The sequence below is a fragment of the Callorhinus ursinus genome, unplaced genomic scaffold, assembly GCF_003265705.2.
Source record: "Callorhinus ursinus isolate GAN/ISIS: 27379988/994484 unplaced genomic scaffold, GSC_fseal_2.0 scaffold83, whole genome shotgun sequence".
In the NCBI taxonomy this organism is placed as follows: Eukaryota; Metazoa; Chordata; class Mammalia; order Carnivora; family Otariidae; genus Callorhinus; species Callorhinus ursinus.
In genome coordinates this window covers 1,125,926-1,141,407 of record NW_027397145.1, presented here as the reverse complement: position 1 = coordinate 1,141,407, position 15,482 = coordinate 1,125,926, and the positions used below count along the sequence as shown (strand labels likewise).

General features: G+C 58.1%; 1 protein-coding gene across 4 annotated transcripts in view; it reads left to right on the top strand.

Moving 5' to 3' along the window:
* The window catches only part of CXXC5 (CXXC finger protein 5), a 35,232-nt gene extending 20,397 nt beyond the window's left edge, over nucleotides 1-14,835 (top strand). For 3 of the 4 annotated variants that reach the window (XM_073887807.1, XM_025852240.2, XM_025852241.2), the window contains exons 2-3: nucleotides 11,108-12,177; nucleotides 13,787-14,835. In XM_073887807.1, coding sequence (XP_073743908.1) covers nucleotides 11,278-12,177; nucleotides 13,787-13,831 — 945 coding nt within the window. In that variant the 5' untranslated portion in view covers nucleotides 11,108-11,277 and the 3' untranslated portion in view covers nucleotides 13,832-14,835. Of the gene's footprint in view, nucleotides 1-6,139; nucleotides 6,228-11,107; nucleotides 12,178-13,786 lie in introns of those variants that run through there. The other variant, XM_073887806.1, reaches the window with a different exon arrangement.
* The last annotated feature ends 647 nt before the right edge of the window (nucleotides 14,836-15,482 follow it).

Genomic DNA, 15,482 nt, shown 5'->3' with positions numbered 1-15,482 from the left:
GGGGGGGTACTGAGCTCCTGAGGGGTTGTTGCACCGGTGCGGCGCGGAATCCAGTTCCTCCTCTGCTTTGTCAGGAACACAGTGACCTTATGCAGATTCCTTAGCCTTAGTTTCCCTGTTTGTAAACTATCAGGACTGACCAGTTTTCTCCTGGATTTGGGATTTGAGGAACTGGGCTCTCTGTGCCCCTACTCCCCTCTCTTGTGAGCTGGGAGAGGGTGGAGGTCAGGGTCTGGAGTATGGACCCAGCAGGGCCTACCTCACTGCCATGAGCTCTGGGCACGAGTGGCCGGCCTGCTCCCTGTGCTGAGGGCCAGGCAGGCCCCGGGCACTCAGGCACGTTGTTTGCTGAAACCAAATTTCTGTGCTTGTGTTTTTCCATAATTATATTAGCAGGTGGGATTTTTTCCTCGGGGAGGCAGTGGGAGGGGGAGCGCCATGGCAGTGTCCCCGCCTGCTCTGAGCGTGAGCTCACACTCGGCTCTGCCCGCCCGCCTGTAATGATTTTTTAATTATGCAGCCAGTGCTCGGAATTGTTAATCCGCCTCCAGCCCAGCATCCCCTCCCGCAGCTCACACCCAGCCCCTCATGGGGGTCCCCAGAGTCGTGGTGCCCAGCCTGGTGTCCATTACTGGTGCCGAGGACCACCACCACTGTGGGAGGGAGAGTAGGCCAGGAAGGGCCGCAGGGGCGGCTCGGCTCCATCCGCATGTGACAACTTGGTGAGGGGGGGGGCCTGTGGCTCTCTTTGTCCTCCTTCCCTCCTTGGCCCCAGCGTGGCTTGCACCCTCCAGGACAGCTGTGGCTCTGGAAGGGGCCAGGGGAGGGATCGGTGCCCACCCCTGAGTGGTGTGGCCACACCCATTTCAGGGACCTCAGCCTGACTCTCCAGCCTCGTGTGACCCCAAGGACACACACAAGTATGATCTTTGTCTCTGTCACACACACAGTCACACTCTGCTTCCCTTCCGCGCACACACTCAGCCTCGCAGCCACACAAGCACAATAGCATGCTCTGTGCTTCTCACACACACAGCCACACCTGAAGGCCAGGGTGCCCTCAGGAGACCGCACTGCTGCCTCCCGGGCCCCGCCAGGCCCTGCCCCCACTCCCTTGCCTCCATGCCCTCCCACCGCCACACACCGCCCCCCCCCCAGCTGGGATGCACTCTGAGGCCTCCCTTCTCCCACCTGGTGGGGTGGCTGCCTGTGGCTGGGGCCCCCGCCTGGACGTCCATCGACCTGGCCTGGGGGAGGTGGCAGGGGGTGGGGGGTGTTGTGCTGCACCGTGGCTCCTCTCCCCCGGCGCCCAGCTGTGGCATCTGTCAAGGTCAGATAGCGACTCCGGAACCAGCCGGCTCGGCCCCATGGCCCCTCTCGCCTCATTATTTTTGTGTTCCGGGGCTGCGGCGACACCTCCCTCCTTCCTCCTCAGCCTCCTGCCTCTTGCCTGCTTCCCCCACGCCTCTGCAGGGAGTGCCTGCGGTCTGGGGGCTTTTGTTTTCCAGTTTTTTCCATGCTCAGGCCAGGCGGGGCGGGTAGACGCTGGTCAGAGCTGTTCCGTCTTGAACAGCACACAGGCAAGGAAGGTGCCTCCCTCGTGGCTGGGATGGGCTTTCGGCTACTGGATCCCTGGGTTGGTTTCTCAGGGGGACAAACTGAACGTGGGTGGAGCCCAGCCCCCACCACAGCCCAGACACACCTGTGGGCAGCTTCCTGTTTCCATAGGGGCCCCAGCACCTGGCATTAGTTCCTGTCTGCACCGTCCCCATCCCAGTTGGGCCCCACACTCACACCTCAGAACCCCCGAAGCCCTGATATAGCTCACAGTGTGTGCACACGTGTGTGCACGCACGCACACACACACACACACACACACACCCTCGTAGACACATGGCAACAGTGTGTTGACGCTCACGGACCAGAAGAACCCACAAACATCCAGCCACCATGTAAACCACTGTAGCGCACACACATGCGCACTCAGGCATATGCTTACATCCGGGGATGTAGATAGCACACACTCCACTTGTACACACAAAGACCTTCACCTACACAGGCATATAAGCCCTGTGTATACATCAGTGTTCAAACCCACAGGGTGCCATCTGAGTCTGTGCACATACACCTGGACACACCCACAGCCCCCACCCCCAGACACACACACGCGCACACACGCACACACACACACACTCTCTCATGCATGTAGCATGTACGGTATCTGACGCACCTTCTAGGTGGACACACGCAGACCTACTGGTCTGTAGTGCTACTCCTCACAATATGCACTCCAGCCAGAGCTCACTCCCTGGGGCCCAGTGTTCCTTGAGCACATTTATACCACCCAAGAGGCTTTTGTCCCTGACATGCTGAAGTGGGCTTGAGGCCTCCCCCTCGATGTGCTCTGTGTGTCCAGGGAGCCCCTGGAGAGTGGGAAATGGTGGTTGACAGACAGACTGCCCTACCATCCTGGCCAGCCTCTCTATGTACACCAACCTGGGCCCAGTCACCAAGATGGAGTGAGATGGGGGGTTCCAGGTACATCAGGGTGGACATGTGGCTTCGGGCAGAAAGGCCGGCTAAAGGGGATGGCCTCTCGGTTCTCCCTGGGTCCCTGCCTGCCGCCAGCCCCCAATTACGGTGTGTAAGTGTTGGGGGTATGAGACGTGGACAGACTCCGGGCCCCCCAGAGTCTCTGGGGTAGCCCTGGCCATCCATTCACTTCCTCCACCAGCTGTGGACTGCTGTGGCCACCCTTGAGAGGGGGAGGTAGCTGGAGGTTTAGCAGTGACAGGGTCCCCACCCCCCCAGGAAACTCAAAACCCTGGGCCAGCCGCGGGTGGCGGGTTGGGGCAGGCACAAAGAGGGCCTCTGTGCGGCCCGGCTGGGCTGCCCACAGGATTCTGGGGGAGGAGGCAGGAGCCGGTTTCCGTCCCATTCTGCTTCCTGCGGAGGCCGCCGGAATGCCCGGAGCTCTGGCCCAGCCTGGCCCGTCCGGCCCACCCGCAGCCCCTTCCCCTGTCTTTTCCTGGGCCTTAGGGTACAGCTGCAGACTTCTCTGCAACAGTGCCTTCACGTGGTTTGCCCAGAGCCTGAGAGCCACTCCCCCTCACCCCAGAACCCCTAGGCTGGGCTGAACTGGTCTTCAGCCTCCCGCCATAAGCCCTCCTTCCATGTCCCTCAGAGCCCTTGGTCAGTGTTGAAGAGCCAGCCCTTGGCCAGTGTTGGAGAGCCAGTCACACAGACCTGGTTTCAAATCCTGGCTTTGCTGATTATTGACCTTGTGACCTTATGCAGGTGACTTTACTTCCCTGAGTCTCAGTGGCCTCATCTGTAAATGGGTGACAATACTAAAGAGTTACAGAAAAAAATTCAGTGAGAAAATGTGTGTAAAGTGCTTTGCACCATACTGGTAGAATGAGTGTGTGTTATGAGGGTCTGCTATCATCATTTCTTCTGGGGAGATGGTAGCATTGGGAAGGAGCTAGATGCTCCTCTCCCCAGTAAGCCTCATAGGGTCTCAACCCTAGGACCTGTTCAGAAGCTTCTCTCCAGATTTCAGTTTCCCTGTCTGCAGATCACTTAATGGGCAGATTCAGGTCCTCTGGGATTTGGAGGGTGGGAGGAGGTCACTATCTGGAGTCTTTTTTCCTGTGTCTCTCTACTTTTTTCCTCAGGGATCTACAGTTTGGGGTAAGAAGTAAGAACCGTTCTCCATTTTACAGAGGGGAAACTGAGACTCATTGTGGGGGAAAGGCACGGTCAGATCAACAGGAAGAGACAGGATGGAGCCCCAAACCTAGATGTTAGGATTCTAGTCCCCTAGATGGCCCCGTTAACGCCTTTGCTCCTCACACGCAAGCCCTAGAAGGACAGATCTCCCCCCTCTAGTTCCTTGGCCCAGTTACCTCTGAGCTAACCTTCCTCCACTGTCCACCGGGAGGGAGATCCTAAGTCAGTGTGTGGCTCTGACCCCAGGTTGATGTCAGCTCAGACATTACTTTGGGAAATGTTAGTCTGGATCCAGAGGGTCCCCAATGCAAAGGGCATCCGTTTTCCCTGCATCTCAACTGCTTATTGAATTGCTTGCTCTAGATGGGCCAGTCATCATCTTCCTTCAGAAGGTGTGTAGGAAGACTCATTGAGACAAGGCATATAGCGTCTGGCACACAGGAAGTCCTCCTTCCTTAACATAGTAACTGTTATCCTCCTGGTTCCATGTTACAGATAGAGAAACAGACTCAGAGGCCATAGGCCAAGGTCACACAGAGGAAAGGGCCCTCCTGATCCTTTGACTCTGGTAGGGAGGGAACCTGGCCTGAAGGAGGTGCCTGGTGAGGAAGCCTTTGTCTTTATCAGAGGTGTGTGAGATCACTCCCTAGAACCCCAGGTCAGGGCATACCTCCTGCCTGGGCCCTCAGTGTTCCTTTCCATGGAATGGGCTGACCCCCTCCTCCAACGGTTTTTTGGGAGCTCTGTAAGGGAGAATAGAGCCCCGTGGACTCCTCGGGTTTTTCTTCAGCAGATTTCATTCTTCAGGCAATGGGGTTGTGTCTGCCTTAGGTAGAGGGGTCTAAGAGTGTTAGGGAAATAGGACTCTAACCCCCTGTTCTGTCTTGGGGAGAGTCTAGTGGTGCTGAGGGCATGCCCTGCCCCAGGCCATCTGCTGGGTGTTAGCAGTGGTATGTGCGTGCGTGTGTGTGTGTGTGTGTGTGTGTGTGTGTGTGTGTGTGTGTGTTCATCTGTGCCTGGATATGTGCCCTGTGCTCTCGGGTGAAGGCTGCCTTTCTCCCAGCTTCCAAGACCAGTGTCTCCATGTGCATCGCCTTGGGCCCGAGTGGAGCTTTTTTTTCTTCTGGAAACTCCCTAGGCTGAATCATGGAAATCAGAGACGACGTCCCCACCCCCTGCCCCGCGCTTGCTCAGCCGCAGCTCCGCTGAGCCACCAGAGCCTGTGGTCTGTGCTCTTTGCCACCACTGGCTTGCCCACCATCCGTCTCTCTGTCCATCTCACCTCCCTTGGAGGCCAGGAAGACCAGCCACCAATGTGGGTGGAGGGGCGTGAAGAGGAGGTAACAGGGATGTCAGGAGTGCACAGGGGAGTGTGGGGAAAAGTGTGAAGAGCTGGAGTGTGCAGGTCGGCAGTGTTGGCCCACCCAGACGATGGCGGAATGGTGTGCCCTGCTGGGCCGGTGGCTCGGGGTCCTCGAGGCCCCGCCAGAATTCACCCTCCTCCAGGAAGCCTTCCCTCAGCAGGAAGGACGGCTTGGAAGTTTGTTCTAGCCAGCAAAGGAGCAAGAGAGGGATGGCGCCTCGCTCAGACTCTGGCCTTGGCAGCGGTGGTGGTGTGGCACAACTCTGTAAGCTTATTAAAAATCACTGAATTGTACACTTATAAATGGGCAAATTTTATAGTGTGTAAACCATGCCTCAGTAAAGCTGTTTGAAAAAAATCCTACCCTTGGCCCCAGTGCCCTGCCCAGTTGGGACCCTGCCAGCTTCACGACCATACCTCACACCCTCTTCCCGTTTTTTTTTTTTAAGTAAACTCTGCCCTCAACGTGGGGCTCAAACCCGCCACCCCGAGATCAGGAGTCGCATGCTCTACTGACTGAGCCAGCCAGGCACCCCTCTTCCCCTTTTCTTAAGAACTGTTTCAGGCTCATGTCCCCTTTGGTAACCTCTCCTCATCTTAACTCACAGGCTAGCAGTTCCTCCTCCAGAAAGGCCCCCAGTGCTCCACTTGGTCGCCTTCCCACTCTCATTTCATATTGATTCATGGGACCATGGGCCCAGCCCCTGTGTACTCCTCCAGGGCAGTGCCAAGTCCGGATCCTGCGCTATCTCCCCAGTACCCCCCGGGCATGGGGCAGCTGTTGGGGAAACGGGTGGGGGGAATGTGTGCAACCCGAACTTCTAGAACATCTCACTGTGGGGCACCTGTGTGCCTGTCTGTGCAGGCGGCACCATCCCTCCCACCGGGACCCCTGCCCCCACTGCTGTCTGGCCCGAAGGGCTCAGGCTCTGTCTGGGGGTGAATCTTGGCTCCCCTGGAGCTCAGGGTGGGAGTGAGGGCATTACCATCACCTCTGGTGACCTCATTGTTGGCTGGCATTATGATGTCACCGGCCCAGCATTCCGGGTTCCTACCTGGGCATCTCCAAGCCCCCCAGGTGAAGACACTCCCTGGGGTCTGTGACAGCTCGCCCCCCCCCATCCACATAAAGGTGACAGGCACGGTAACAACCCTGGAGGGGTGGGGGCAGCCTTGGGACAGCTGGGTCACCTTGCCCTGGGCTACTTTGTCAGTTGCATAGGTAGAGCAAAGGTGGTCACACAGCAGGGTGACTCACACTTGGGCTCTGGGTTCAAATTCTAACCAGGCATTTGACCTTGGCCTGACAGTTTGATCCTCTTTGAGCATCAATTCCCTTATCCCTGAAACTGCTTAATAGTTTCTATTTCCCTGGTTTCCATGTAAAGCTCAGGAGCACAGGGCCTGAGATAACAGTCGGTGCTCAATAAATGCTAACTGATAGGGTTAGTAAGTTAAGGGACCCTGAGCGTCACTTGGTGCTGGGAGCTGATTGGAGAGGGGTGGGTCTGTGTCTTCTGGGGCTAGCTAGAGCCTGGGAGGAGAGGCAGTGGGATGGTCCCAGTGTCAGGAGAGTGGCCCCAGCTTTGACTTCCTGCCTTCCCAGCTTAGCCTGTGAGCTAGAGCCCATAGGAGGTTGGGTCCCGTGGCCAGGCCCTGAGGCCAAGAACCCATTGACCCTCAGGCTCTTCCCTAGCAATCTCTGCTTCGCCTGCCCTTGGCCAGAGTGGGCTGGGGTCCACCCACCTCCTGCCTCCCTCTCAGAGCCATGGGCATGTCCAACTGCTTTCTCTTGGTCCCCAGGTCCCTGAGTCTAGGATCCTCCTCAGCGCTGTTTCCGTGTCTGTCAGAACCTCAAGTCTCCGAGCTGGGCTAGGAGCCTTGGATCTCTCTGAGCCCGGTCCCTCCGTTTTCTGCTTCCCATGAGGCTCTGTTCTCTAACCTTGACCCTTTGCCCTGTCCTCTCCAAGTCCCTCTTTCTCTGACCCGCTCCTCGAGTTCTGTCTCATGATCCTCGCTCTGCACCACCTGTCTCTGTTCTTCTGCCCCCGTGTCCCTCTCTGCCCCCCAGCTCTCCAGGACTGGTTCCCCCCCACCCCCTCCCCCTGGGCTCTGTCCCCGCCCGTCAGCCCCTGGTCCCAGCTCCCGGCCGGCCCGGCTCCTGCATGGACAAAGGGGTCCTTTGTGGGCTGACCGCGGCTGGCGGGGCGGCGGGGCGCTGGCTCCGCATTGCTGATGAAACGGAGCCCTTTGTTGTCCCTCCTCAGGCGCAGTATTTCTTTTTGGGGGCTGGATGCGTTCCTGGCAGGGCCGATGATGGATGCGCCCGCCGCCGCCCGCCTGCCCGCCAGCTTTCCCTCCCGCTCATTCCCGCTCCGCTTCAACGCAGCCCCAGCTCCTCCCCTGCTGCCTGGGCACTGCCAGGCCCTTCCTGGCCTGCAAAGGGCTTGCTGTGTGCCTTGCAGTAGAGGGCTGGGGCCTGGGAGAAAGTCTTATGTCCTCTCTGTCCTCTCCTACCATGAGGAGGGCAGACAAGCCCTGTGGTCCGTGGTCCACTGGGACCAGGGCATCGGGTTTAAAGGAGATGAGCCAGGTATAGGAGCAGATTTTGAACAAGCTTAGAGCCTGGGCTTTGGGGACTAACTAGATGTTGGTATCTGCCCACTCTGGGGTTTGAGGACAAAGTTAACCTGTGTGCCAGTCCCCCTTGTGTACTCCCCACCTTCAGTTTCTGTGGCTGACAAACCAGTGTTCTGCCTGTGGCACCTGTTTGATGACATATCCCGTCCTCTGCTCCATAGCTCAGTAGGTCCCAGGACCTGGGGGGCTCGGAGAGGGAAGTCCCTGAGGAAGGACGAAAAAAAGAAAAGAAACGATCAGAGAGATTCAAAGAAGGGGCCAGAGATGAACAGAACATGAGGTTTGGTCCCTACGACGAGACTCAGGATGGAGACAAAAGCAGAGAGACACTCAGCCAGAGCACCAGCCCTGAACGCCCGCCCGTGTTGGAGGGAGCTGACTTCTAATTGACCTGCCTGCCCTGCACACACAGCCAGATCCTGGAGCTGGGAGGAGGGAGGGAGGGAGGGAGGAGAGCAAGAACAGCGTTAATGCAGCTATCGATTTCTGCCACCAGCCAGCAGGCCGCAGAGGCGGGGACACACAGGGGGGCTGGGGCGCGGACTGCTCCCCTCCCCACCACTCCCCCACGTCTCTAACCCAAGGGCTCCTGCCTTCTCCTGTCTTCTTCCCTCACCATGTCTGGGCCTGCTGGGACTGTGCGCTCCAGGGCAGGGTAGTTGAGCTCAGATGGGCTGATACGGTCGTTGGCCCTAGTCTCCGACACCGAGCCAGGGTCACTGCCGCCTAAAGGGGTGCCGATTTCTGAGGGACAGCCTGAAGAGCAACCCTGGGCTTAGTAGCTCTTAGCAGGTGGGACAGAACACAGCTATTGTACCCGATGCTCTGCCTCTCAGACAACTCTGACCTCTGTGGTACCCTCAGCCCAGCCGGGACACCCTGCCAGGCCCTCCTGGGTTTGTCCTGGTAGAATCTGCCAGCTTGCCCAGCTCTTCCTTGCCACCCATCTGCCTTCACTAGAAAGGAGTATACGTGGGCCATTGCCCTCTGGGGAGAGGCAGGGAGCGTCTGGCTGTCTGCTGATGCCTGCCATTTTTTCCTCACTCAGGAGACAGTTTTTCCCTCTCCTACACTCGCTCCTCCTTGTGGCCACTCTTTAGCAGTCCCGGAGCAGGGGACCCTGCCGGCTTGGGCCTCAGTTTCCCCCTATGGAAGTGCAGAAGGTTGGACTAGATGACCTCCTGGGACCAGGGACCAGGCCCGGCAGAGTCCTGTGACTGGGGGATGGTAGGGTTGCCTGGGGACAAAGATGTATGTGTGCCGCCCCCAAGCCTAGGGCGGGACAGGCCTGGCCAGATGTGCGCGGGCCCCCCCCCCCCCCCGAGCCCCCAGCTGCTCAGGCTGGGCCCTCCCTCCCGCCCCTCTCCCAGGGGTTGATGGGCCAGGCAGGCAGGCAAGGAAGGGATGCTAGAGAGCCAGGGCTGATGAGGAAACTGCCACTCCACTCCTTCTGGACAGTTCCTTCCAGCGCTCCTGGACAAGGAGCCTGACTGCTCATAAGCCTTGATCCTGGGGCTTGAGCAGAGCAGGCTCTGTCCTAGGAAGGGCACCTCAGAAATGTGGACGTGGCCGAAGAACAGGCTCTGTTCCCTGGAGGGTCACACCCACTTTCAGTCCCAGCCTGCACCAGCCAGAGGCCCCTCCTGCCCACAGCGTACCCCAGCTCTGGGCTCTCACTGGGACCTCATCCCAGACCCATCTGGGAGCCAGTCCGGAGCACAGCAGGGAGGCCTGAGTAGAGACAAGAGTGGGGTCTGAGGTAATGACGACTGTGGTTTGAGAGTGAGGAGGGGGCGCCTGGGTGGCTCAGTCGGTTAAGCGTCTGCCTTCAGCTCAGGTCATGATCGCAGGGTCCTGGGATTGAGCCCTGCATCGGGCTCCTTGCTCAGTAGGGAGCCTGCTTCTCCCTCTCCCTCCGCCTGCCGCTCCCCCCCTGCTTGTGCTGTCAAATAAATAAATAAAAATCTTTAAAAAGGAAAGAGAGAGTGAGGAGGAAGCATGTGCCGATATGTGCACAGTGTGTTCTCCCACTCTTACAGGAGAAGGCTTATCCTCTGGCACAGTGCTGCCTGCCCTCTAGCAGGAGGGTACATGCTCCTTGAAATACGGATTCTGTGCTCTATTTGGCAACCTCTTTAAGTCAGTTTCTTTTCCCTGCAGGACTTGTCAGAGCCTTGAGATAATCCGTATGTATTAGGAATTGCCAAATGAGAGTCCGGGAGCAGCTTCCCAGACTACTACTACTTCTTTTTTTTTTAAGATTTTTTTAAATTTACTTTAGAGAGAGCACTCACAGGAGTGCAAGCAGGGGGAGGGGCAGAGGGAGACAATCTCAAGCAGACACCCCGCTGAGCGCAGAGCTTAATGCAGGGCCAGATCCCACGATCCTGAGATCATGTTCTGAGCCTGAGCCGAAATCAAGAGTCGGACGCCCCCACTCAGCCACCCAGGCATCCCAACTTCGCAGACTTCTGGTCTAAACCTTCAAGCTTTACAGAGGCTGTTCCAAATCCTTGTAGATGGGTCAGGGAAGGAAGATTAGGAAGCAGAATGTGACTCTATAACCCTCCGAGGTTAATAAACATCTCAGTTCTTTCCTACCCCCCCAGCCCAGGAAGAACTGGCCGGAGATCTGGGCTGTACAGACCCTGGTTGAGCCTCCACCGTGACACTTGGCAACTGTATATCCATGGTCAAGTCTTCTAAACCTTGCGTTCCTCGTCTATAAAATAGAGAATTATTAGCCACTACTTCAAAGGGTGCTTGTGAGTCTTCACTGAGTCTGGGTGGCTCAATCGGTTAAGCGTCCGACTCTTGGTTTCGGCTCAGGTCATGCTCTCAGGGTTGTGGGATTGAGCCCCGCATCAGGCTCTGCGCTCAGCGCAGAGTCTCCTTGTCTGCTTGTCCCTCTCCCTCTGCTCTCTCCCACTGGTGCTTGCTCGCTCTCTGTCTTCCCTCTCTCTAAAATAAATAAATAAAATCTTAAAAAAATAGTACACATGGGGCGCCTGGGTGGCTCAGTCGTTAAGCGTCTGCCTTCGGCTCAGGTCATGGTCCCAGGGTCCTGGGATCGAGCCCCGCATCGGGCTCCCTGCTCGGCGGGAAGCCTGCTTCTCCCTCTCCCACTCCCCCTGCTGTGTTCCTGCTCTCGCTTTGTCTCTGTCAAATAAATAAATAAAATTCTTTAAAAAAAAAAAATAGTACACATAAAAAATACCTAACCATGTTGGGTCTGGTGCGTAGTAAGTGCCCAGCAGGGCTTGCAGTTGTTACAGTGGGCTTGCAGTGATACCGTTGTGGTGGTGGTGGTGGTGATGTGGGGGAGGGAGATGTCTACCGCCGCCCTGACTCTGTCCCCTCTTGTCCCAACAGAGTGAAGACCCTTCCCCGTGGACACTTGACCATGAGCCTGCCCTGAATAGCAGGGCCCACCAGGCATCTGTGCTGTGGGCAGCCGGGCCGGTGCTCATCTGTGGACGCCCCACGGTTGGCAGCTCCCCCGCCCCCGCCCCCAGCAGTGGGCTCTGGGCCTCGGCCCCACCATGTCGAGCCTCGGCAGTAGCCCCCAGGACAGCGGTGGCAGTAGCAGCAGCAACAGCGGCAGCGGCCCCAAGGCGGGAGTGGCCGACAAGAGTACGGCGGTGGCCACTGCCGCGCCAGCCTCGGTGGCGGATGATGCTCCGCCCCCCGAGCGTCGGAACAAGAGCGGCATCATCAGCGAACCCCTCAACAAGAGCCTGCGCCGCTCCCGCCCTCTCTCCCACTACTCTTCCTTCGGGGGCGGCGGCGGGGGCGGTGGCAGCATGATGGGCGGCGAGTCTGCTGAAAAGGCTGCCGCCGCTGCAGCTGCCGCCTCCCTGTTGGCCAATGGGCACGACCTGGCGGCGGCCATGGCCGTGGACAAAAGCAACCCTACCTCAAAGCACAAAAGTGGTGCTGTGGCCAGCCTGCTGAGCAAGGCGGAACGGGCCACGGAGCTGGCAGCCGAGGGACAGCTGACGCTGCAACAGTTCGCGCAGTCCACGGAGATGCTGAAGCGTGTGGTGCAGGAGCACCTGCCGCTGATGAGCGAGGCGGGCGCCGGCCTGCCTGACATGGAGGCCGTGGCGGGCGCCGAGGCCCTCAACGGCCAGTCCGACTTCCCCTACCTGGGCGCCTTCCCCATCAACCCGGGCCTCTTCATCATGACCCCGGCGGGCGTGTTCCTGGCCGAGAGCGCGCTGCACATGGCCGGCCTGGCCGAGTACCCCATGCAGGGAGAGCTGGCCTCGGCCATCAGTTCGGGCAAGAAGAAGCGGAAACGCTGCGGCATGTGCGCGCCCTGCCGGCGGCGCATCAACTGCGAGCAGTGCAGCAGTTGTAGGAACCGAAAGACTGGCCATCAGATTTGCAAATTCAGAAAATGTGAGGAACTCAAAAAGAAGCCTTCCGCTGCTCTGGAGGTAACGGCGCCTTAGAGGGAGGTGTGTGGGCTCTTGTGTCTGTCTGGCAGTCCAAACCCACCCCCACCCCCCCCCAACCTTCCTTTTCCTACCTGGGCCAGTGTCTGGGGGCTGCTCAGCCAATCCCTGGGCTCTGGGGTTCTGGAGCAGGCTCCCAGACACCACCAGTTCACCGCCCAGAAAGTCAGCGCCACATCCTGAGATCTCATTAGGTCGTAGTTCGCAAGGCAAGCATCGAGTTTCCAGGCGGGGGCCTCGCATTTCCGGCCAGGCCCGGGGATTCTGAACCCCTTCCTGGAGTTTTGGGCCAGCCATTGAGGTTTCCTTCTAGGTCCCAAGTTTCTGACTTTCAGACGTGTCCTAAAGCTTCCAGTCTGTGCCCTGAGATTCTGGGGCTCTCCTTGTCCCACCTGAGGGGTTCTGTCCTGTGGACCATGTGGCTTTAAGGGGTAAGCCCCTCACTTGCCCCTTCAGAGCCCAGCGTTTCCCCTAAGGCCGCCCCGGTGCTCACTTCCCTGCCCTGAGGCCTGGGAGAACCCTGTGTCTAGACATCTCCTTGACGGATTTGGGGTTTCTTGGGGCCCTGAGGTCAGTCTGGCTGCATAGGTAAATGGCCAGGGGTCCTATGGGCCTAGGGTGAGGGGGTGGCTGTGATCTTGGGGTGTAGGCCAGGCCTGTCCACTTTGGGATGATTGGCTTTCTGGAGAAATCACCACATAGCTGCATGGTCTAGGCCAAGGCAGCCTGCACAGGAAGGGGCTTAAAGCAGGCAGAAGGGTTCCCATGCTGCTTTCTCTCCACGCTCATGGCAGAGCTTGTCCCTGTGCCCCCAGCCGTGGCAGCCTAGCGGTGGTGCCAGGCCTGGGTACAAAAGCATCTTTTCAGCCTGCTGTCCCGGCCCCGGCCCCGCCCCTCTATGAGTGGGCTGGACGCAAATGTTCAGAATGGTTGGAAAACAATAATGACATCCCAGCCGCGGCTACTTCCCACCCCCAAGCCCCAAACCTCATATATCAGCTCTCCTGCCCAGAGAACACACCTATATGCACACAAAGGCACCCGCTCTCATCTCTTGTAGACACACACACACACACACACACACACACACACACACACACCCCTCCCTGCCCAGTCCACAGTCTTTCTATAGATGTAGCCTCTTAACACAGCCGGTCTCCTTCCTCCCCACCCCAGCTGCACGCGCACTAGCCACCGTAGCACAGCTCGAGGCGCACATCCACACAGGCAGCCAGTGCGCACGCTCCCACGCTCGTTCGACAGAACCACGCACACAGCCCCCAGACGCACCACAGCCACCCGGCGCGTGTGGCCTTTGGACCGGGGGAATGGGTCTTCCTGTTTGGAAGGAGGAGGGTTCCTGGACACAGTGGCTCAGGGGGCCTCGGGGTGCTCCGGGCCCTCCAGCGGCCCCGCGGGTCAAGGCTTCTTCTCTGGCCTGGTGAGGATGGCAGGAACTCCACGGGGTGGCTGCCTTTACTCCAGGCCCGTCCCTCCGCCACGAGGCCATCCACGGGGGAGCGTCTTTGCACCAGGCCCCGCCGGACCCTGACTGAACTCTCTCCTTGTTTTTGTCTCCCGCCCCCGCCAGAAGGTGATGCTTCCGACGGGAGCCGCCTTCCGGTGGTTTCAGTGACGGCGGCGGGAACCCAAAGCTTGCCCTCTCCGTGCAATGTCACTGCTCGTGTGGTCTCCGGCAAGGGATTCGGGCGAAGACAAACGGATGCACCCGTCTTTAGAACCAAAAATATTCTCTCACAGATTTCATTCCTGTTTTTATATATATATTTTTTGTTGTCGTTTTAACATCTCCACGTCCCTAGTATAAAAAGAAAAAGGAAAAAAAAAATTTAACTGCTTTTTCGGAAGAACAACAACAACAAAAAAAGAGGTAGAGACGAATCTATAAAGTACCGAGACTTCCTGGGCAAAGAATGGACAATCAGTTTCCTTCCTGTGTCGATGTCGATGTTGTCTGTGCAGGAGATGCAGTTTTTGTGTAGAGAATGTAAATTTTCTGTAACCTTTTGAAATCTAGTTACTAATAAGCACTACTGTAATTTAGCACAGTTTAACTCCACCCTCATTTAAACTTCCTTTGATTCTTTCCGACCATGAAATAGTGCATAGTTTGCCTGGAGAATCCACTCACGTTTATACAGAGAATGTTGATGGCGCCGCGGCGAAGCCCCTCCGTATCCATCCACGCGAGCCGAGCTGCGGCCAGGGGCTCTCAGCGGGGAGGGGGGAGCAGCCCACCCACCCCTGGGCCCAGGCCGCCCACGCTGCACTCGCAGTCCCCAGAATGGGATCCCCCACCCCGACAACGATGATTTTGCGAAAATGAAAGTTCTGTTCCTTTATCCACTGAGATCTGGGGAGCCCATGTCTCGATATTTCCGATCCTGGCTACTTCCCTTAGAGAAAATAAGTCCTTTTTTTCTGGCCTTGCTGATGGCCACAGAAGAAAGGGCTTCTTTGCGTGGCCCCTTGCCGGTGGGTGTGGGTGCCTGGGGGGGCCCCCTGCGGCCTGGGCCCCCTTGCCCACGGCCAGCTTCCTGCTGATGAACATGCTGTTTGTATTGTTTTAGGAAACCAGGCTGTTTTGTGAATAAAACGAATGCATGTTTGTGTCACGAAGCACCGCTGGCTTCTTGCTCTCCGGTTTGGGGGGGCTGGCTTGGGGGCTGTTGCTGGGCAGGGGTGATGTGGAGCCACCCTGGGAAGGAGGAAGGATGGCCCGGGGACATTGAGAGTCGGGATCTCCTGGGGGTCAGGTCCGGCAGATCCTGAAGGGGGGGGTCAAGCAGGAACAGCCAGCCTGGCTGGCGTGGTGGAAGTGCTGTTAATCGGGAAATGGCTGGTTCTGGAACGTTCTCGCCTGCCCGATTGTACCCTCTGCCTCAGAACCCGGACCTCCAGGGACCTTCTCTCACCTGGGGCCACCTTCTCTACCTGTCGTCAGGGCCTGGCCAGTGCAGAGCAGCCAGCAGGACCGGAGGTGGGGCCCGAGTGGCCTGTTGGCTTGCTTTCGTTCTTTCTTGCAGGGATCTGTTGCTCCCCCAACCACTGAGGTGATCCCCAGGGAGCAGTTTTAACCCAGATTTTTAGGAACCTGGCTGTGCCCAGAATGCACACAGAAAAACCCCTACCCCCCCCCCCCCCCGCCCATATCCCTCTTCAGGCCTGAGGGCGGCTGGACTGAAGCCGGGGGCGGGGGGGGGGCGGGGGCGCGGTATCCTTCAGCGACTTTCCCCACCCCCAGAAAGTTTGTTGGCGCAAGGTTG